Source organism: Sphaerodactylus townsendi, linkage group LG12, assembly GCF_021028975.2.
Source record: "Sphaerodactylus townsendi isolate TG3544 linkage group LG12, MPM_Stown_v2.3, whole genome shotgun sequence".
NCBI classification, from domain to species: domain Eukaryota; kingdom Metazoa; phylum Chordata; class Lepidosauria; order Squamata; family Sphaerodactylidae; genus Sphaerodactylus; species Sphaerodactylus townsendi.
Window position 1 is genome coordinate 6,588,212 of NC_059436.1, and position 23,652 is coordinate 6,611,863.

A 23,652-nucleotide genomic window follows, 5' to 3' on the forward strand; every position below is an offset into this window, starting at 1 on the left:
AGGCTGATTCTGCATGGGCCAAAAACAGCGGTGTGAAAATGGTGTGAAAACAGTATAAACCCTTTTACACTGTTTTAAACCCTTTAACACCATTTTCACATGGCTGTTTTTGGCCCATGCAGAATCAGCTCAAGAGGGGAATTTAATGTGGGTTTTTTAAATGGTTTTAAAATGTAATTTTATTACTGATATTTTTTGTAAGCTTTCTGGGTGGCCCCTTTAAGGGCTGAAAGGTGGGATACAAATTCTGTATATAAAATAAAATATTAACTCTTCCATTAAGATAGTAACCAACATAGAATTATCTCTTACTACATTGTCCAGACACATGCTCCACCACATGGAAATGGGCTGTATGAATGCTACATCCCATGAATTTTCCATAAGCGAATGCGTACAGAGGCTGGTGTCTTGCTGAAGTGTCATTTCTGTATAACAATCATGGTCATAAGGCTGAAATGCTTCTATTTTAAACTCTAATCCATTACTTCTGCATAACTCTTGCGGAACAGATGTCCTTGAAATGTCAAAGTGGAGCAACACGCTCAAGGGATTGAGGGAGTTCCACTCTGTAAATGACACTGTACAGTTGCGATTGATGTCCTGGCTTAAGGAAGGAATGGTAGTATCTTGAGGGTGGCATTTAATTTTTAAAAAAAGGCTTGGAGTGTCCCGAACTCCCTGCATTGATTTTGAGGTTTGGGAACTGAGCCTAGAAGTCATTTGCTTTGCAGTATGAAGCCCCCCCCCCCCCCCCGCCTTAGAGGATTCTATACACTTATTTATTTCTAGGGAACTATTCATGTCCAGATCACTGTGCATTCTGAAACACAGAGCCATACTACAAGTTACAATTTTTTGCCTGATTTGTCTGGCTGCCCCAACCTGACTTTCTGCACAACACAAATAAAACGTTTTGAGGCAGGAAAGAAAGCATTTCCTCCACGGAGTTCCACACGATTTTTAGCCCAAAATGTTTTATTTCCTGCCTCAAAAAGTTTTATTTGCATTCTGTTCCCAAGCAATTCTTTTTTGAAAATGTTTTTCTGGCAGCAATTCTTTTGTGGAATCATTTTCACTTGCTGTGCGGATCGCTTTAAAATGTTTCCCATGCCACTCTGCAGTCCCTGGACTTCCTTGTCGGCACCATTTTCTGAGCTTACGCAGGCTGTCACAGGCTGTATTTATTTCAGGGTTTTTTTTTTACTTCAAGGGAGTAGTGTTTATGTAGCTACTTAGACATGATCCCTAGAGAATCGCAGCATGAGGCTTTGAAGCATTGTAACACTGGAGCCACAGAGTTTAAAAGAGAAACAGAATGACCACAAAATGATGGCCAGGAATTGTTTTGAGGAGGTGAGTGAGGACAAATGGTGGGGCTTGAGAATGTTTTGCAAACATTTGCAAAATGCTTTCAGGGGTTTGTGCGGAAAGGGTCTTTGTAGCCCATCAGAATATGCCTAGCTGGTAAACAGTGTCCCTTCAGACCATGTTAGTCAGGGAAATGGCACAGGAGGAAGACTGAAGCCCTTACCTCCACTAGGGTGGCTACAATTCAAAGGGAGACTGAAGTTCCCCAGAATTGCAGTTAATCTCCAGACTACAGAGATCAGGTCTTCTACAGTCTCTGCGGCATCATATCTTTGCTGAGCTCCTTCCCCTCCTCAAATTATGCCTTCCCCAGCATTGCTTCTGTGTATCTAGGAATCTATCAGATCAGAGTTGGCATGCAACCCCAGCCCTTGATTCAAATTGGGGCTATGGTGGCCAACCTCCAAGGTCTGTCTGCCCCGGTTGGGGTGGGAGCTCCAGCGGCATGGTCCCCAGACAATCCTCTCTATTTTGTTAGGCATGAGTAGGCAGCTTGTCGGAAGGGAAAATCAAGAAGAGGTTCCTGAGAACCAAGAGCCACTGTTCACTGGAGATCCAGAAGTGATTTTTGCAGAGCATTGCTGGCTTGGTGAAGTATGTGGAGTTGGGTGGTGGTGTTGAGGCCCTGCTGTCCATGGAGATGCAATAGGTGAAGGTTCTCAATCTGGATCTCCTTGGATGAAGGGTGGGTTAAAAATGTAATAGGTAGGTAGATATGAGCTCTTGGGCCTACGAGGGTGGAAGGCAGTGAATAGAGAGTTTAATATTCTGTTCTGGATGCCCAAAACCGGTCCTTGCTGCAGGAAGAGGAGTTCATTCTTTCATCACCTTCAGAAGAACGATGTTGACTCAGAGCACACTGACAGGATCTCAGTTCCTCATCTCTGATTTCACAAACCCAAGCCCACCTTTCCCTTGATAACCAATCTGAGCAACACAGTTGCTGACTGACAGTAACAAATGAGACCAGTTGTTGCTTTTTGACACCACCTTTCAGTGGTGAGATGACAGCAAGAACAATGCATTTGTTTGCTGCCTGCAAACACTCTGGGGATCATCTGTCATCACTGGAGCTGTATGTCAAATTGAGTTGAGTGACTCTCAGAGATAAGGAACAACTTCACACTGTGGTTCTGTTGCGGCTTGGTCTTGAATGTGGATTTTCCTTGCTCCCCTTATTGCTGCCGAGAATGCTTGTGCTTCTAGAGAAGGGTTTCACTGATGAAATGTGGTTTGTTGATGGCTGCCTTCAAGGGAAATTCTATTCCGCATCTGCAGGTCTCCCACTTATGAAATCATTCAAAAATATCAAAATGGGGGTCTCCCACATATTTTTATGCAAAGAACTAAAGCGCGATCCTTTACCTGGGAGTAAGCTTGGTTGCTGGCAATTGGGCATGCTTCTGAGTAAACCCTCCTAGGGTCGTGATTCACCTGTTTGAAGAGTTGCATGGTTGCTTCAAAGCAATTTGATGTTTTGGTGTTGTTGGAGATGCAATCTTTGGATTCTAATTTCTGTTGAATTATTATAATTTTAAGTGTTTGTTGCTTTTAACATTATTTCTTTAAGCACTGTGAAATAAAGACATATTGAATATATTATTAATTTTAATTATTCCATCTTAATTTTAATTGTTCCCGGCCTTTTGCCACCCTTTTTGGTTCCGACATGAAGAAAGGGTCATGCATGTTGGCTTTATTGTTATATAGAATTTCGGGAGCAATCCTAAGCAGACCTACTCAGAATCCTGCTCAGGTCTGTTCAGTGGAACATGCTACCAGCCTTTCTTTGGCTTTTCTAGAACACATTTAAGTCCAAGCAGGAAGTGACAGTTTGCTTTCTATCATACACCCGCCTTTCAGAACATACAAAACAATACAGTGATTGGAAATTGATTTATTAAACATAGTTAATTAATCTTAACTGTGATTTCTTGTGATGCAGGAGTTCAGAAATCCTGGCTTGTTCCCCACATTGCACTTACATGCTCTTCCAATGACAAAGATCCCTGGCCAGAGCAAAGAGAGTGAGACCAGCCTTTGATGTGAAGGCCCACCAGGATCTGAATGGTCAACTACAAGGTGAATGTGGATTTCAGAATCCGACCATCTTTAAAAGGAAGCAGGGCTTTTGAGTAATGCATGAACTGAGCCATTGTCAGATTTGATATTATAATACTGAAAGCCCAGCAAAGCAAAGCCGCATTTTGTGTCCAAAGATCCTTCCCAGGATCGTTAGGATGGTTTTCCTGCCAAGTGCTTCCCTGCTGCATGTAATTTGTTACCTACTGAAAGAGGGTTTTTTTTTTCATGACGGTTGAGTGAAGATAAAAGCGCATGACACCCTCGCCCGCTTCAATGTCTTTCAATGACTGTCACATTCCGGACAAACCTAAGGAGACCTCTGTGGCTTCCACTTCCCATTTGAATCTTAAATTGGCAGCTTAAGACTTTTAGAGAGCGATGGAAATTTGCAGTGCCTAATTGCTGCTTTCCTGAAGATAGTCACGAAACTATTCGTAGTTTTTTTTTAAAGCTGTTTTTATTCACTACACACTTTAGTTGGATCACAGGCAGAGCCAAATTATGCTACCTGCATTCCCAGTAATTTCAGGGGAATAGAAAAGGGAACCCTTCATAAAATAGACTGAATCATTTATCTCACAGAAAAAGGAAATGTTCTAAATTCTAAAGTGATGTCGGATGAGGAAGTATTATGGGTTTTTACACTTTTGTGGGTGAGCTTACTGATAAGTGAAGTATCTAACTATAATGCAGCTGGCATATAGCCCGCCATGCAATTCTAAAGACTTAGGGCATTTAAGTTTTCAGAAAGGGGCAGTGCCCTGACAAATTGGTGCTTCTGTGCTTCACAGCCTGCAACTTCCTGAGTCTTGTATAAATGCTGTAAAAATTAAACCCCCCCCCAAATCACAAAAATCCTCTAAAATGCTCCAAAACCAGGGCAAGTGGCTTCTGCAGGCAAGGATTGAGCTCACAAAATGGCGCCAATGCTGAAAGTGCAAGTCAGGCACAGAGGCATGGGGAACATCTTAAAGGAACAGCGCAAGCAAATGAAGCCTTTTAAAATTGTTTCAGCCAGAGAATCCTTTTTAACAGGGGATTCATTTAAAACATTTTCAGGCTGCAAATAAAACATTTTGGGGTAAAAACAATGCAGAACTCCTCGGAGGAAACATTTCATTTCCTTCCTCAAAACATTTTAAAATGTCTGTGCATTAAGGCCCATTGGGTGACCCCCCCTCCCAGTTCTTATATTATTCTATACCAAGCAAAACAGCTTCTAATCTAATTCCTCTGTTCTGCCCATAATTGCATAAACTTTTATTGTCCTTCCGCATTCACATTTTTTTGTATACCCAAAAGGCCTAAACAAGTTAGTTTTTCCTTGCAGGGCAGGTACTGCAACCCCTTGATCTGCTCCTTCATTTATTTCAACTATTTACATCCCATCTTTCTTCTGTATGCCCAGGGCAGCTTCAATAAAAGCTAGCAGTAATGCACCATTTATAAAAGCTACAGTCAGCAGCAAGCAGTCATTCTACTACTCACAAGACTTAAACAATAGTCAAAAGATGCTGTGGAATATTTGTTCAAATAGGTGCTTCTTCAGAAGCTGCCAAGAGGAGAATGGGACAAATTGATTTCCAATGAGAAGGCATTTTAGAGACTGGGGGAAAGAGAGAGAAGGATCTCTGTACTGTGTACAGTTTTATATGGGTAGCCATATTGATTTGCAGTAGAAGACAAGATGGGAGTCCAGCATCATCTTAAAGACCAACAAGATTTCCAGGGTGTAAGCATTCAAGAATCAGAATTCCGAAAGTGGGTGTGGAAGAAAGCTTTAACTCTCAAAGGGTTATAATGTAGGGATCTTGTTGGTGTTTAAGGTGCTACTGGAGTTGAATCTTGCTCTTCTTTTCTCTTCAGGTGACCTTTGTAGCTTCATTCACAGGAGGGACACAAAAGGGAGCCTACAATTATGATTTCAGTTGGCACATGAAGCTGCCTTCTACCAAGTTGGACCAATGGCCCATCAAGGTCAGTATTGCCTGCTCTGACAGGCAGCAGCCTTGTCCCCTCCAGCCCTGCCCTGGATCTAAAATCTGTCACATCTTAACTGGAGGTGCAAATCAGGAGCTTACCAATGAGCAGTGGCTTCACTCTGGGCAGGATGATATTCTGTGCACCTTTTCCAGCTCCCCTGTGTCCTTTTTTCAGATGGAGTGACCAGCACTGTGCACGGTGGAGTTCCAACAGAGCTGAGAACACTTTGGTACCTACGCCTTTCTGCCCTTTGCACATCAGTAGCAAAGGTTTGGCTCATTAGGACAACCTGAAGCAGTAAGGAGAATTTAAAAGGGGGAAAGGGGAGAAATCTGCACAAATGTTTTGCCCTGGAACAAAATTAAAATCCCTGCATTACCTAAATCATATCCCTAGGAGATGAGAACTCCACCAAGAGCTCATTGACCCTGTGTAAGGAACCACCAGCATGCCGAGTTCCACTCGCAGGGGGTTTGGCTTCATTAAGAAACGACAGAGTGCTCCAGGTCCATCTTTATCTTGTGCTTCAGTTAAATCCCCAGAACTGACCGGTTCCAAATTAGAACAGCTGTTATTAAAACCATAAACTATGAGGCCATTAAAAGCCAAGTGGGGGAGAAGTTGTAGGAGACTGCGTAACCCTTTGCACATCGAATGCCTCCATTGTTATTTTGGATCGGCTGATGCCCCACCATGATCTAATCAGAGAACCCCTCTTGCTACTGGCAGACAGTTAACAGTGTGGTCTTTTTTATGCTGAACTCTTAGCCCTGTCATTTTACCCTCTTTAAAGCCATTCACTAATATGAATTCTTGGTAATTCGTTTATTTAGACATTCCCCCCTCACTTTTCTCCACAGGGAGAAAATTGTTTTGTGGTGTTACTGCTATTTGCTTAGTTTTGTTTTACAGTTTTAGTAGGGAGCTCCTCTGAGTAGGATTGGGAGTGTGACACACAGTCCTTCTCCACAAATAAATAAGTAAGTACATAAATAAATCAGCTTATAAATATCATTGTTCCTTCAATTTATTCTCTCAATACTAATCCTGTGAGGTATGAATTATTTCTACATGCAAAGGACACATCCCACGACATGTGTCATATTTGGCCTCAGATGTACAGGTGAGTCTATCATATGAAGAAGCCCTTGTTCTTGCTACTAGGGCTCTAACCTGGTTGGCCCAGGCAAGCTTGTCAGTTCTTGGAAGCTAAGCAGGAGCAACCCTGGTTAGTACTTAGATGGGAGACCACCAAAAATGCCAGGGTTGCTCTGCAGAGGTAGGCAATGGCAAACCACCTCGGTTTGTAAGTCCCTTGCCTTGAAAACCATCAGGGGTCACCATAAGTCAGCTGCAACTCGACACATACCTCCTGCAGGGATTTCTATGTTTTCTTTCCCCCTACTTCATTTAAGTCAAACAACTGTTGATTTAATACTTCCAAAGGCATTTGTCGAAATTGGTGCTTGGTTTCTTTAGACAATGCACATAGAGAAAGGATTTGTTGGAGAGGAGGGAAGATAGATTGGGATTTTTTCTTTCTACCTCACTCCTCCATTTACTAAGTATCTCTTTATTCATCACTTTAATTACTTAATCGTAAATTTCTTTAGGGGGTTACTTAGAAAGAAAATTAGTATCAAAGCTTGGCAGGAATTCTGAGGCTTTTGGAGTCAAGCCAAATTGATTCACCTGTGATTAATTAGATGGGTTTTCCCCCCCTATAAGTGCTAGAGGGCTGCTGAGTTTTTAAAGCAGTTACATGACTTCTGGCAGCTTGGGCATTATGATTGATGGATTAGTCTAGAGTTGGGTTCTGAGAATGCTTTTTTGTCATGTGTTCACGCCCACCAGCATTTTTTAAAAAATGCAATAAGGTAGATGTCGGGTCTGAGAGGTCCAAGGTTTCTAGAACTACAAGTGCACAACCATGACTCAGCTCTTCTTGGAGATCCTCTAAGTCACAAAAAGTGGTCGCTCACTTCTTACAGGTGATTCAGCCATTGTTCTGCAAGCTTGCATCATGTTATGTAGTAAAGTTACCATTGCAATTGTGGATGTAGTAGAAGGTGGTTATATTCATAGGGTAGTGCCATTGGGTAGTGCCAGCGACATCATTACCAGTGAATGACATAATTCTTCCCTGCTTGATTAATGTGCTGTAGCTTCTTCAGTTTTAGTCTTCTAAACCAAACCTCCCTGTACTACTCCAATATGAAACTTATTTGTCCTCAGACTTTGCAGCAGTCCCTTCACTTCATAGACCTTTTTTATTATCATGTTTATTATTATTTTTTGCTGGTACAGCCTTCTACAGTATCCTTTCCTTGACTGTGATTACATAAAGAGAAATGTTAGGGCCTCATCCAGTCATCATTTATAAATTCATTATATGTGGACTAGACAGTATAGAAAAGCATGCATATTCAATAATCCTACTCAGATCTATTCAATAGGACCTACTCCCAGGAAAATGTTCTTAGGATTGCATTGTAAGGCACTTATGGTGAGGAAGATCACAATTTGTTCCAGGCATTGTAGGTATATATACATGGTCATATGTCTAGGGCTGCCAATTCCAGCTTGGGAAATTCCTGGAGATTTGGGGGCAGTGCCTTTGGAGGGCAGAGTTTGGGGATGATAGGGAGCTCAGTGGGGATGTAATGTCACTCCAGAACCTCCATTTCCCCTATACTCTTAAGTATACTGTATAGTCTGGCTGACTGTCAAAAAAGTGGGTCTCTGTTCGCAACCTGCAAACAGGCTGTGAGCCAAAGCATCTCTAATAAAAACAAGTGTTCAAGCATTTCTAACAGAAACAGTAAGAGGGCAAATCCCATATTATTTGTCAAATAAACTTGCTCTTACTAAATTTTACACAAAAAGTAGATGCAAGACATCAAACCAAGTATAAAAGGACATAGTAGGCCATAAAACAGATGTCCAAGTAGCCACAAAAGAGCTACCACAATCAGGAAAAATTAGAATAAAATAGGAAGAATATGAACTTCCTGAACATCAAGCAAATCTAAAAGGTACAGTTTTATACATCCCTAGTGAGCTAGATGGAAGAAGTAGTGTGTGTGTGGGTGTAGCCCTTTCATTGTCTAGTACTTTTCTGTCCTAGAACTAGAGAATATCGAAAACCTTCTGAGAACTGGGGATACATCAACACTTGAGAGCTCCCCAGTATCTCATTGTCTAGTCTTGGACAGAGAGGAAGCAGATGGAGTCCTGTCCCCAAACATGTTAGAAGGTCTGAACATTGCTGTCATGCTATGAAAGATGGCAGCTTTGAGAAATGGTAGGAAAACCAGCAAGGTTAAAATCTCTCACCCCTGACACTAGTACCAGTGACAACTATTATCAAAATATACTCCTTGTAGCTTTAAATCTCAAGCAACTGAGAAAGCTGCCAAACCAAACAACAAAGTTAATCACATTTTCCCCGATACCTTTCACTCCTCACAATGTCACCTGGGGCTTCTTTTCCTTGAACACCAGTGATTTCCAGTAGACTTCTCCAAGCTTATTGACTACCCTTGCATTGAATTCAAGTTATAGCATTTGAACCCACATCAACTAGGGAAAACAAAAGTCCAAGCATGGTCCAACATGGACATTTTGTTTTGCTAGTCCAAGGTATGATGCCATGTTTTGCTAGTCCAGGGTTGTCCTCTTGGCCTGGGGGTGGTCTTGGTTGATTGGCATGATTGATAGACATTCCGCTGAATGACTGAATCCAGGTATCAGCCAGAAACTATATCATCTAACATACCTATAAGAAATTCTTGTGTCAGGGCTGAGACTCCCTTTCTCATTGGCAAAACCCTTTCATTAGCAGTTTCCTCCTGCCAAAACATCTAACATTTAGGCACATCTGTGTTCATCCTTGAACAAGTGACCCAGCATCCCCTGCTCCTTTCCTGGCCATTTCTTCTAAGACTGCAAAAAACAAAGAGAGCTTCTACCTCCATGTGTTTGTCTTCTCTTTGGCACCATGAGTCTACTGACAGGGGCTGGGATAAGAATGGGGCTCTGTTTGCAGTTGTGATGAAAGTGAGTTCAAAATCCTGAGCTGAACTCTCTTGCTAGTCTTGAACTTACCAGGTCTACTATCTCACTTAGCCTTGACTGGCACAAATGGTAACCATATTTTCTTTTTCCTTTCATTCACCACCTGTTAAAGTCACATGATGCTGAGGATGCTGAGGATTACACATTCTGTATACTGTGTTTTTAGTGCAAAACCAGTGCGGTAGCTCATCTACATATTCCAATATACCCCTCTTTCACCCAAACATGCTGTTAAATTATCATGTTTGAAAAATTATTTCAGAACTTCTGTTTTTCTGATGTGGTAAAATTATATATATATTTTTTAAAAATGGGACTTTTTCACATAAATATCTTTCAAAGCATAAAAGAGTTAGTAAAACTCCTATGATTACTAGTTAATTCTGGATCCCTATGGGTTCGTCTCTGAATTATTTCTGTAAACAGGACTGGTTTCTGCTGATACCCTTTCCCCCCTTCAGTCCCTATTCCAGAGTTTGGAAACTTCGTGGCATTTTCAATGCAACATTTGGAATGTCACAGGGTTTCAGTTCTTCCAATTCTATTTACTTGGCTGCAGATGGGACTGTGGGTGGGAAGGAGGAGAGAGGAGCCTCTCCTTCTCCCTCCACTCTCTGATCCAAGGTGCTGGCAGCATCCGATTCATCCGATGCAATGTAGTCCCTGGAGTATATGATGTTCTATACCCTGTTCAGGACAAAGATGACAGGAGATTGGTGAATTCATCCGCCATTTCCTGGACCGTCTTTATTCTAGAATGCTCCACTTGGGTTCTAGTGCCTACCTAGTTCTGTCCCCAAGGCACCAGAACCAAAGCAGAGCATTCTAGAACAAAGACAATCCAGGAAATGGTGGATGAATTCACACATCATCCTGAACAGGGTATAGTAAATTATCTGTTAGAGCAGAGGCTCTCAACCTGGGGGTCGCGACCCCTTTGGGGGTCGAATGACCCTTTCACAGGGGTCGCCTAAGACTCTCTGCATCAGTGTTCTCCCTCTGTGAAATGGATAAATGTTAGGGTTGGGGGTCACCACAACATGAGGAACTGTATTAAAGGGTTGCGGCATTAGGAAGGTTGAGAACCGCTGTGTTAGCGGTTCACATTCTGACGTCAGGGGATATGAACTTCAGCAGCACCACAATGCCATTTCAGAATCGAAAGAAGAAGAGAAGTTGGTTTTTATATCCTGCTTTTCTCTACCGAAAGGAGTCTCAAAGAGGCTTACAATAACCTTCTCCTAAGAGAGTTCTGAGAGAACTGTGATTAGCCCAAGCTCACCCAGCAGGTTTCATGTGAAGGAGCGGGGAATAAAACCTGGTTCTCCAGACTAGTGTCAACTGCTTATGTGAAGGAATGGGGTATCACCCGCAGTTCCTCCACTCTTAACCACTACACCATCCTGGCTCTCCAGGGTGTGAACAGAACTGCAAGTGGCCCTGCTTTGCTTACTAGGCACTGGTTCTATTTTTAGCTATAGCGAAGAATGGGCTATTGATCTTTGGCTGTGCCCCAGCACAGTGACCTGAAACATTAAACCCTTCAATTGGTTCAGCCTTCTTAAGTTCCAAGCATTATTAAGGCTTGCTGTCCATGGCAAAACAACAGCTATTGTTTTCTGTCCTGGCATTTATGGATCAGCAACATCCTGCTGAAGAGTGATTGGAAATGACAAGCTGAAAAGATTATGCCTCTCCTGGCTTTGGAATGGTGGAATCCATCAAACAAAGCACACCCCAGCAACAGAAATCTTACCTGGCTAAGCAAACATGCAAGCCACCCACCTTGTCAGGGTGAAGGCTTGGAAATTCCCAAAGTGAGTTCTAATCCCTGAGTGACAGATTGTCTTGGGCTCCCTTCCCCTGATGGGAGATTAGATCTGTTACAGTTGGGCACCTCTTCAAAAATACTTTTACATCTCATTGCTGTCAGCAGTCTCTTCTCACCTGTCTCCACCTGGGTGTTTGCCTTTTGCATAGCCCCTTATGCAACTAAGGAAGGGCCATGTTTACAAGGCAGTCTCTCGACTGTGGAAATACCACAAGCCGCAACACACCTTGGCGATGAGAAGTCTTCAGAAGTTCCTTTCAACAGCAAGCAATCCACCTGTTGGTGGGAAACATGAACTTGGGAATCTCCTTTTTGCTTTAGTCGCCAATACTATCAATTTCACATTCCTTTTTAAATTAAAAGTTGACATCACAATTCAAGGTAGCCAATTGGATTTGATGACATTCTGATGTCACTTAGGGTAAATTAACCCCAGCTTGGAGAAGAAGGGAATGCTTCCTGTTACACCACCATTTTCAACCCCTTTCCTGAAAGATTTCTGAGAAGAATGATTGTCCATGAAAATGAATCAACCCAGTCCTGTATATCATTTCTCAGAGAAGAAGATTTTTTTTTAAAAAAAAAAAACCCTGGGGGTATAAATTAATACATGGGGATGCTTTTCATTCACTACATTCAATCTTTTAATCTAAAATCAAAATTTGCATATGACTAGGACATGTTCATTGAGATTTGCACTCTTTCCTTTCTGATCCTATGCAGTTTTAAGTGTAATAAACCTTTGAATTTGTATAGCATTTCCAGTGTTCAAAGCACTTCACACAGATTATCTCAGTTCTTGTAACAGTCTGGTAAGATCGATCAGCATTATTCACGCCATGTTGCTGAAGAGGAATGGGTCTGGAAGTCTTTTCTCTTCTTTATGGGTAGAAAAATACACTGAGGAGAAAACATTGTGCAGTTAAAAGCAAGAGAAAAAGTGTGAAATGGCTCTGCTCCATCCCCCACCCCCCCTCAAAAATATATCTTCCACTAAAATAGTCTCCCTTTTCTCTGATGCTTTTCTGGTATTTTGTTAATTAAAGTTTAGGCAAAATTATGTAGTTTAGTACACAGTTTGGGTCAGAAACACATGAAAAATGGTTTATTTTGTTTGAGTAGCCATGCAATTGAAACTATTCTAGTGAAGAAGAAGAGGAGGAGGAGGAGGAGGTTTGGATTTATATTCCCCCTTTCTCTCCTAGAGGAGACTCAAAGGGGCTTTCAATCTCCTTGCCCTTCCCCCCTCTCAACAAACACCCTGTGAGGTGGGTGGGGCTGAAAGAGCTCCAAAAAGCTGTGACTAGCCCAAGGTCACCCAGCTGACATGTGTGGGAGTGCACAGACTAATCTGAATTCCCCAGATAAGCCTCCACAGCTCAAGTGGCAGAGCAGGGAATCAAACCCGGTTCCTCCAGATTAGAATGCACCTGCTCTTAACCACTACACCACTGCTGCTTTAATGGATTTAGTCTCGAGGCCTTTAAGGAGATATAGACTACAGGCATCTCTGGAGGCAAGGCCTATTTGAGGTTTTATTTTGTATATTATAGATTATGATTTGTAAACCACCTTGGAGTGAACCAGTGTGGTGTATCAGTTAAGAGGACCAGACTCTAATTTGGAGGATTATGTTTGATTCCCTGCTCTTCCATATAAAGCCTGCCTCTGAATTTCTCCCTTGAAAACCTTACAGGATCACCATAAGTCAGCTATGACTTGACAGCGCATGTATGCGCATGCACGCACACACGCACCCACATACACAAACAAGCCACCTTGACCTTGACCCATGAGGAAAGACAGGATGTAAATAAATTATGGGTTGGATCTAGACTCATCTTCTGTTGCTGAGAAAGGGAGCAGGAGTCCTCTTTGACCGCTAAATATATATATTTTATATAGCCAAAAGTCATATGGAACAGAGGCTGTAATAAGGAGACAAAAGCTGGCAGGATTGAGCAAAACAAACACATAAACACAAACCTTGGCTGGATCCAACCAGACAAAGAGCTAGCTGTTTTGAAAATCATTGACGATTCTCATGTAGCTCATATGTAGATATGCTACACTGTAAGTAAGAAGCTACACTGGAAAAACTGGAGCATAATTCTTAAAGAGGGTAGAGGCATGCAGGAAAGGGGTCAGCCCCAGTGTCTCCTGTTTCAGGAGCTCAGATTGCAGGCTTAGGAAAGACCTCTGTGTGACACTGGAGAGATGAGATTGTGACCTATCAATTCCCACCAAGATACTAGTCTGGGACTGATGCAGACTGTCTTTTCCAGCCTTACATGATCCAGCTTAGCTTCTGACTCACCCAGCCCTTCTTGTGCAGTCCACCTGCATTTGGTACACCCCCTTTCTTTCACACGACACCTGGTTCTTTCCCTTTAAATCCCAATTGCAAACCTTGGTCTTCAGCTTCAGGAATCACTTAATTGGCTCTCCCAGTAAAATTGCAGTGAGCACCGTTTGGCTGATAATGATTATAAATGACAGAGACTATCAGATTTACCTTGGAACCTCTCCTGGGAGTTTGCAGTTAGTTTAGTCTGAACTTGGGCTCTTTTCTTCTCAGTATGCTGTGGCTGGAGTCAAGCTGCAGGCTTTCAAACCTAATTAGTGTTAGGGGAAGGGACTCCCCTTTCTATTTACCTGATTTGGTTTGAAAATAAGGACAGGGCTTTATTCAGGGTGGGAAAAGAATGCCCTGGATTTGTACTTTAAAAAATGTGCACGCACAATGCAATCCTATGCAGATTTACTCCAGTCTAAATCATTGTAGACTATAACAACTGTGCTTGCATAAAGACCTTTTCATCTTTAGGCCTCCCTGTGTTCACCGCCAGTCCAAGAAAGACATAACTGATCTAGGAAAACTGCCTGCTCAGCACAATGACATACCCTGAACATTCCCTGACATTAGGGCAGTCTGGTCCTGGTTTCTCCAACAACTTTTTGAGACCTTCAATTAGACAGGTAAACTAGGGTTTTTTTTTGGGGGGGGGGGGTGACCCACCAGCTCTGATACAAGCCAAGATCAGTAACATGTGTGTTAGCAGTTTGGCTTTTAGAAGTTGCCTTCTGCTTTTTCATTCCTCCGTTCTCTAGATTTTACTTTCATTTTTCATTTTCATTCCTCCGTTCTCTAGATTTTTACTTTCAATCCACCCCCAAATAGCATTATTTTCAATGGTGTTTAAACTAGGGAGTCCAGATTCTCCTTTTAAATCCACCTTAAAGGGAGAATCTGGGGTCCACAGTTTAAACAACATTGAAAGTGATGCTGTTTTGGGGTGGATTCTCCCCCACCCTGAAACAGCATCACTTTAAATGTTTAAACTGGGGACCTCATATTCTCCCTTTAAATCCATGCCAAAGGGGTGGATTTAATAATAATAATAATAACCTTTATTAGGCATTGAGAGAATAAAAGAAAGAAAGAAAACAAGCATTGGCAGGAAGGGGTGGATTTAAAAGGAAAATCTGGGGAAATTTAGGGGTGCCTGCTGTCAGGGGTGCAATTATTAAGATAGCAGCACTAAAATTTCAGAGTATCTTTATGAGACCCTACCGATGACACCACCCAGGTTTGGTGAAGTTTGGTTCAAGGGGTCCAAAGTTATGGACCCTCACGGGTGTAGCCCCCATCTCCTACTAGCTCCCATTGGAAACAATGGGGAATGGGGCACTCCCTTTGGGAGTCCATAACTTTGGACTTCCCAAACCAAACCTCACCAAACCCAGGTCATATCATCAGGAGAGTCTCCTGAAAAATCCCTGAAATTTAGGTGCTGCTAGCCTAAAACTGTGCCCTCTGCAGGCCAAAAACAGAAAAACACTGAAAATACAAAAAATCACACAAACAAACCTCCAGTTTTTTCGCCTCCCACAAGGGGGTGCCCTGGGCAACTGCCCACTTTGCCCAATGGGAGGAACGCCTCTAGGGGGTGCCTTCTTTCTTTGGGTGTCTGTATATTTTTATTCCCTTTCTTGCATTTTTTCCACATTCTTTGTCGCTGTGTTATTATGTTTGTTTTTTTAAGTTTGAAAAAAGCAGAGTGGCAAGATAAGGTAGAATTCACCCCAATAGCAAATGTCGTTGCTTTGCAGTATCTGAACTGACCCTGTGCCACTTGATTAAATCTTATTTTGCACTTTTTAGATCATTTCCCTCCTTTTCCTCCTCTTCATTCTCATCTCAGGGGAAAAAATAATTAGTTTTTATTTGGATAAAGATTTGATTTTTTTAAAAAAAATCAGAAAAACCCCAGCTAAAAAATACTCAAAGCTGTCTTCCGTCTCGTTGGTATAATATCGCCAACCACATCAGTAAGGCCGGACACTTTAGTCTTGAATGGAACCAGGCAAAACAACAGATCAGAAGCGAAGAGCTCCAAACTGCTGGATGGCCGAGAAATCACAAACCTATTTTTGTTGCATAAAGAAAAGAAAAAGAGAGAGAGAGAGAAGAAAAAGTCAGCCGTGTCAGAATAAGAAGATCCAAGGAGCCATTAACTCTCAATTACATAGTATAATTTAGCAACATAAATCCTGAATATTTATACCCCCCAAATGCAAAATATTTATACGGCCAAACATTTATACGCACTAAGTATTTATACTCCCTAAATGCAAAAAGGAAGGACTCAACCCCTAAATACTTTTTAGATCCTTTGGTACTTTTTTCTACAAAATCTCATGTTGTTTACTGCCAAGAGCAATGCAAGATAAAATATCCATCTGCAACAGGTGGGTCAGGACCAACAACTGATTTAGGGTGGGATTGTACCAGTAGAGATGACCCCTATTTTTCTTTGGTGCTTCCTTTTTGGGAGAAGGACAGATAATAGGGAGAGGTCACCCAACATAGTAGTTTTAGGAGGGGGCAATTCTGTTTAACTGTTGCCAGTAAGTCAGTGGTAGTTGTACAGATTTCAAAGAAGAAAATGATGTCAGGAACAACCAGGGAATGTCCTAAACGAACAAGCAAACAAAAACAGTATAGTATTTTGCACAACTACAGTCCAAAAATGGAGTCGAACCAAGGCTTAAAGGAATAGAAGGTTCTTCCTATTTTTTCATATAATAATTTCCTTAAAATACACATACATATTTGATATCCAGCTGGCAGAGGTGTAGCAAGGGGGGAAAGTGCCCGGTGCACCGGTGCATCCTCCGTCCCCCGCCCCACCCTGGAATGCCCTTACCACACCCCCTCAGAGTTGCGCGTGTGTTGTGCACCCCCCATCCCCTTGGAGCTACGCCTCTGCCAGCTGGACAAGGGAACCACAGTATTTTGACTTCTACTGGTTACTATAGATCTGAATGGAAAGTTTGGATTGCAGTGTACTTTCCTATTTTCAGATGAAGTCTGTCCATTCTCTTCTAAACGATAAACACCAAAGCAAATGACCCCAAACATGTCAAGTGCTTTACAATACACTTCTCCAAAGAAGACCTGCAGAGAAGAAGAAACAAGCAATACAAAACAAAGAAAGTAGCTCACCATCCACATGGAGACTATGCTTTAAATCACCAGTTTCTGAATTTTGTGATTTGATATCAAATACCTCTTTTCATTTCTGTCTGTCACCAAAGCAGAACACACGATCGAAACCACTGTTTTCTGCTTTGCGTTCATTTATTTAAATATTTTAAACTGAAAATACTGCACTTTTCATAGTTTTAAATGTATACTGAAATCAAGTTGTCCTCAATGTTTAGAGTATAAATGTTTAGGTATAAAATGCACACAGATTTCAGCTACAACAAACCAATGTTTAGGTATAAAATACACACAGATTTCAGCTACAACAAACCAAGGAAATGCAAACAAAATGAATACCACAATGTGACAAAAATGGACTAGATACCAAAATACAAAAAATATTGAAAAAAAACCCAATTAAATGAAATATGATGCTACATTTATATGTCTTTGTTTCTGACCCTCCTTGGTATATGTGAATGGTCCCCATTTCATTTCTTATAATATGTATTTATATTCGAGCATGCCTTTGTTACTATTTTTTTAATAGATTCCTTTGTAACTTGTTAACATTTATGGTATTTATTAAATGCAATTTACATGTATAATGTCCAGAATTACATGTATTCTATATCTAATTTTCAACTTGGTCCTAGCATGTACAATGGGGTCGCTTCGGAATTGTATAGCAGTTTTTGCAAACCTTTATGATTGCACATTTCTTATCCATGCTGTTCAGTCCCCAAATCTCCATTTTGATTTCATTTTGTCCTTGTGCAACTCAACTCCATTAAAAAAAACTCACAATTTTCTGTTATGTTACACCAGATTTCTTTCCCAAAATACACAAATTCTTCAGCTGTATTTGTATATCAGTAAGCAGGCATTATATGTTATGGGGCTTGCAGTGAAATGAACACCTTCTTCTTCCACTTTTTATCTTCCACTTTTCACTTCCAATTCCCATTTCTTTACATTGGAGGGATGCTGACTGAGACCAGCTAACTGATGCAGGGCTAACCTAGTGCTGATTATGAGTGATAGCTTTATGTCAGTGATGGTGAACCTATGGCACGGGTGCCAGAGGTGACACTCGGAGCCCTCTCTGTGGGCACATGCACACAGAGTTCGTCATGTGGGGGGCAGAAAATCACACACACACACACACACACACACACACACATCTAGGCTGGCCTGGGCCACTGAGCACAACATGCGCACACCGCAGTGAGCAGGGAGGACTCGGCTGGCGGGCCTGGTGCCTGTGCTCCAGGTGGCTGCTACTCAAGGGGGGGGGGGTGCAGAGGAGGCAGGGATGCTAGAGAGGCACAGAGTGGTGTGCATGGGACTTGCTGGAGGCTAGAGCAGACTGGCCCCTGCTCAAGCTGGTGTGGCGGAGGGAGCCAACCATTTTTTTCTAAACTAAAACCTCAGCATTCAGGTTAAATTGCTGGGTTGGCAATTTGCAATAAATAAGTGGGTTTGGGTTGTAATTTGGGCACTCGGTCTCAAAAAGGTTCGCCATCACTGCTTTATGTAAAATCAGTTGGCTCAAAATATAACTCACCAGTATTCCATCTAGTGAAGGAGGGTCATCTGTTACTGGCAATAGTGCAAGCTTGCACCTGTTTCTAGGAGCAAATTGCATTAAGTTGCTATAGGTGCCACTCAGTGAAATCTCCTCTACTAGATATTCTTCTAGTTGTGGGCTGGTTCCACCAGTAACCAGAGTCTGGAGCAAAGCCAACACATGATGATTATAGTAGGCCTGCAATGGAAGGGGACAGTAAACAGGAAAGCTCATCTGTATCATAAGACAATTCATAGCAAACTCCTTTGCAAAAGAAAAAGTGGCCTAGACATTTGGCATGCCTTCCTGGTCTTGAATTTGGTTTTTTGGGATGCCCAGCAGATTTCTTCAGTCTTGCGGTCACCCTGCCCAAATTGGATGTTGCTGATGCAAGTCCTAAAGTACAAATAAGGTAAATGATGTGAAATCTTTGACACGCTCCAATCTCTGAAAGCATTTTGAGAACATATAGGCCATTTAACAAGTATTCTACCCGAACACTGTTCGAGCCCTCTTCTGTTGTTTAAAGGAGTTATTCTGTGCTGTAAGTCAGGGTTATCTTCCTCAGAAGGGAAGAGCATTTTATATACTTAGCTGAGTGGTGCTGAGCTCTTTAGCATCTCATGGCTACACTTTTTTGACTTCAAAAGGATTGCATTTCCATACTTGGATGAATTAATAGGATTTGCATGCCACCTGCATTCTACACTTTATTTGCTGAGGTATACACTGCTGGAGTTTGCAAAGTGAAAAGAAAGACAACTACATTGAGAATGTAAGAGGAAAATACCCATGGAAGAATGTTTGCATGGCATGTAAGTTCACAGAGTATTTTTCACAAGGTTAAAGATTGCTTGCAAAAAAACACTCATGCTGGATTTGGGATCCAAACTTCCTGATGTGGTTTCGGTTCTGATGTGTTTCCCCCGGCTCTGTATTAGTAATGTGAACATGTCTGTCTATGAAGTCATACAACTTACATGGGCTCATTCCGCACATGCAGAATAATGCACTTTCAAACTGCTTTCAGTGCTCTTTGAAGCTGTGCAGAATGGCAAAATCCACTTTCAAACAGTTGTGAAAGTGGTTTGAAAACGCATTATTTTGCGTGTGCGGAAGGGGCCACGGGTTGGTATGTATGTATGATTGTATCAAGTTTCTTTTGGTGCAGTAATTTATATTTGAACCCATGTAATTTTGAGAACTGGCAATATTCCAGCAAAAGTAATCTTTTTGCAGGTATGTTGCAGTGTTTTACCATGAGTATACATGCACTCTGATGACACAATACTCACAAAGAATATTACTGCAGTCCTATGAATGTCCATAATGAGAATGTGTTTTATTTTCTTCTTTTTTTGCAGTGTTTTTTTCAGTGCATACATGATCATGAATGCAGGACAGGAAAATGCAAATGAAATGCAGGTTGCAGTAAACCACATAATCCAATTCCAGAAACAATTTTATGAAATTCCTAGTTAAGACTGGAATGCGGGAGAAGTACAACTGGGAGTGGGGAATGGAGGTTCCTGAACTTTTCTGCTACTTCTTTATCAGGAAGCCAAAAAAGAGGAAAATCACAGAACTATGAATGGCTAAAAGGGTGCAGGGCAAACCCATTATTCATTCATTAATGTATTCATTCACTATTTAAATTATGTAGAAGCATCAGTTCACACACTAAAAGCACACTTTTTACAAAGAATAAAATGCAATTTGTATTTTAATCTTGTCTAGTGTGCCTTCTGTACACAGGTAAGCACATTGAATTATAGGCTCATTCCGCACATGCAGAATAATGCACTTTCAAACTGCTTTCAGTGCTCTTTGAAGCTGTGCGGAATAGCAAAATCCACTTGCAAACAGTTGTGAAAGTGGTTTGAAAATGCATTATTTTGCATGTGCGGAAGGGGGCATAGAGTCAGAAGAGTCCCCAAGGGCCAAAGCCAAAGAGTCCAAAGAGTCCTCAAGACCAAACCCCTGCAATGCAGGAACACATAACCTTGTCTAAGCTGTGGGACAGAGCCAACGTGGTGTAGTGGTTAAGAGTTGCAGACTCTAATCTGAAGACCTGGGCTTAACTCTCCACTCTTCCACATAAAACTTGCTGGGTGACCTTGGGCCAGCCATAGTTCTCCCAAAACTCTCTCAGTCCATGCTGAGGCAGTGACAAACCCTCTGAACATCTATTGCTTTGAAAACCCTATGTAACTTGAGGACACTTTCCACGACTACCAATCTGTGGGAGGGGTAGAAGAGCCTGCCCTTCCTAGATGAGGCTTTCCATAGCATGAGAATCTTCACATTATTTTCAGCTATGGTTGTTATTCGCTCAGTCCCATCCCCAGTGGTACCTTGCCTGACAGCATGCCAGCAGCTGGTGAGAAAAATAATTGAACAAAAAACATCATTGGTGATGGCATCACACAGCTTCTGGGGGAACTTGAAAGTGACATTAGTTCTCTCTTGGAATCACAAGAAACTCTGTGGTCTTATAATAGTTTCCAGCAATACCTAAAAATGATTTTCATAACTTTCAGGGTTTCCCAGAAGTGATGCCACACTGCAGTTTTCACTGTCTATGTGTTATTTCCAGAATGAACCTGGAACCCACAGGAATATTTGTAGGTCTTGCACCCATTCTCAAAATTATTTTGGTTCAGCTGTTGTCATTAAAGCCTAGCTCATCTCCACATACAGGATCAAGAGACAAACAGATTAGGGATGCCTCAACATTCATAAGGACATAAGAGAAGAGTCCTGCTGGATCAGACTAGAGGTACATCTGGTCCTACATCCAGTTTCACACAGTGGCTTTTTTTGCACAGCACAAATAAAATGTTTTCAGTATGGGACAAAAAGTGTTTTGGGGAGGAACTCCACACAGCTTTTCCCCTCAAACATCTTGAAAATGGACGATTTCTGTCCCAAATGGTTTTTTGGAAAATGTTATTGACTTCTCTCCAAGATGTTTCCAAGATGTTTCCTGCTTGCTGTGTGGATCGCAGGAAATATCTTATTTTTCTCACCCAAGTTTACATTCTTGACAAATGTATTTTCTTTTATGTACACTGAGAGCATATGCACCGGAGACAAATTCCTTGTGTGTCCAATCACACTTGGCCAATAAAGATTCTATTCTATTCTATTCTATTCTATTCTATTCTATTCTATTCTATTCTATTCTATTCTATTCTAATGTTCTTAGTTTTGTTTCCTCTGCTACTCATGCCTGCCATTTTCTGCCACTTCAGAATTCTTTTTATAACATGTGTAAGACAGTTTATTTGTGTAGTGTGGAAAAAGCCTGTGTCCAACCAGGGCCAACAAACAGGGTACAGAGGCCAAGAAGATTCTCTGGCATGGCCTCCTAAGAACTTATCTAGTTGTCACTGCCTCTTGGGGGGGGGGATGTTCCCTTTACTTACCAAGGTTAGTGGCTCTTGATGGACCTATGCTTCATGAACACATCTTTTTTTTTTTAAAAAAAAAAGCTTCTATAAAAATCATTTATGTCCACTGACAGTGAATTCCAGAAAATTTTTGCGTTGATATGATCTATTGTTTTTTTTCCCCAGCACTTTTGGTAGTGGTAGATATGCAACATATTTTTAAAATAAATAAGTCAAATAAATACAACTTTAAAAGAGATAATATGCTTTCAGTTTGGCTCAGGTTGGAGCTGTGCTGGAAGAGATTAGAGACATATTGGGGCAGTGGGACTATTCCTACTCATTGGTCTTCTAAAAATGAACAGTAAAGAGTTGTAATGGAATTTCTATGACTCAGGCAAAACATGAAACCATGTTTTTTTTTAGTGAGGTTGTGAAACCGAGATTCAATTCACAGAAAATTGGTCAAATCCTGATTTGCCTTGACCAATGGTCATCTTATTGCCCTTACTCTGACCAGTCTTTTCTGAAGCCAGGAAGTAAATATTGGTGGCAACAGGGAACAAGCCAGGATTAAACTAGGATGCTTGTGTTCACAAATCCCTGATGAAACCATAGTTCAGACCAACTGTTACTAAACCAAATTTATATCATGGTCTCAACTTTTCTGGTTTGATATGCCTACCTAACCATAGTCAGTAGAGTGGTCCTAGTTCAGATAGTGACACGAACCAGAGTTAGTTTCATTCAGTTGTGGTTGTGCTTTATGTCTGAACCACGTATGACTTACTGTGCACAACAGAGAATTCAGAAAGCTGTCAGAGAATACTGTTTCTCTGAAAAAACGTGCGCCAATCCGGTTGAAAGTATTCTCTGCATTTTCCTCCATGTTCTGCTCAAAGAACTGTACATTGGAAGCCACTTCTGTAAGAGGAGAGAAAGCAGTGCTCCATTCCTGAGAAACACAGGGGTTTCCCATAATCCATGGAAATTATCAGTAACACAACCCACACTGGAAGATGCAGCGCTTACAGCTGCAGAAGAACAGCGAGAAAAGCTGCGTATACACAGAGAGGCGTTGTTTATTTTAATTCGCTTGCATGAACACATTCTATCTGTACCTTTTTCCATGGAAAGATGACAGGAGATGTGAGAATTAATCAACCACATCTTCCCAAACCCTTTCTTGGGTGGAATGCTCCATCGGGGTCGTAGTGCCTGCCTCCCCCCAACCTTCCGATTCTCTAGAATCATTAGAGAATCATATTTTAAGCACCGCCTTCATCAAAATGTTTATCCTCTGTACTGTTACACATAAAACTTTGATAAAAGTGCATTTATAGTGCTCTGGATGGCTAGCAGCAACGTCACCATTTTCTTTCCTGTGGCATGAATGGGAAAGAAAAGGGCACTGGCAAGTGAAACTTTACAAAAACAAAAGTGTTGGTGAAAGCCATCTGGAGCACTATAAATGCACTTTTATCAAAGTTCTGTGTTTAACATTACAGAGAATAAAGGTTTTGGTGAAGGTGGTGCTTAAATATGATTCTCCAATGCTTTTAGCGAATCCAGACTTTTTAAAAAGGCAGAAACACGCTGTTGTCACTTCCGCCAAAGAATGCAGGACTGCACTGTCTTCTTGCCATGGAAGAAGAACAAGAAGAAGAGTTGGATTTATATCCCCTTTATCTCCTGTAAGGAAACTCAAAGGGGCTGACGATCTCCTTTCCCTCCCCCCCATAACAAAAACCCTGTGGAGTTGAGAAACGTCAAAAGAACTGTGACTAGCCCAAGGTCACCTAGCTGGTATCGTCAGCACATTTTTATTTGGGCCGTCCTCCAAGGAGCTTAG

General features: G+C 41.5%; 1 protein-coding gene across 1 annotated transcript in view; it reads right to left on the bottom strand.

The window, feature by feature from the left end:
- Positions 1–15,621: 15,621 nt before the first annotated feature.
- The window catches only part of KCNU1 (potassium calcium-activated channel subfamily U member 1), a 92,160-nt gene continuing 84,129 nt past the window's right edge, over positions 15,622–23,652 (bottom strand). The window contains exons 27-30 of the mRNA XM_048513086.1: positions 22,591–22,724; positions 18,406–18,606; positions 16,718–16,808; positions 15,622–15,785 (exon numbers count right to left, since the gene is read on the bottom strand). Of these exons, the coding sequence (XP_048369043.1) occupies positions 15,622–15,785; positions 16,718–16,808; positions 18,406–18,606; positions 22,591–22,724 (590 nt within the window). The remainder of the gene's footprint in view (positions 15,786–16,717; positions 16,809–18,405; positions 18,607–22,590; positions 22,725–23,652) is intronic.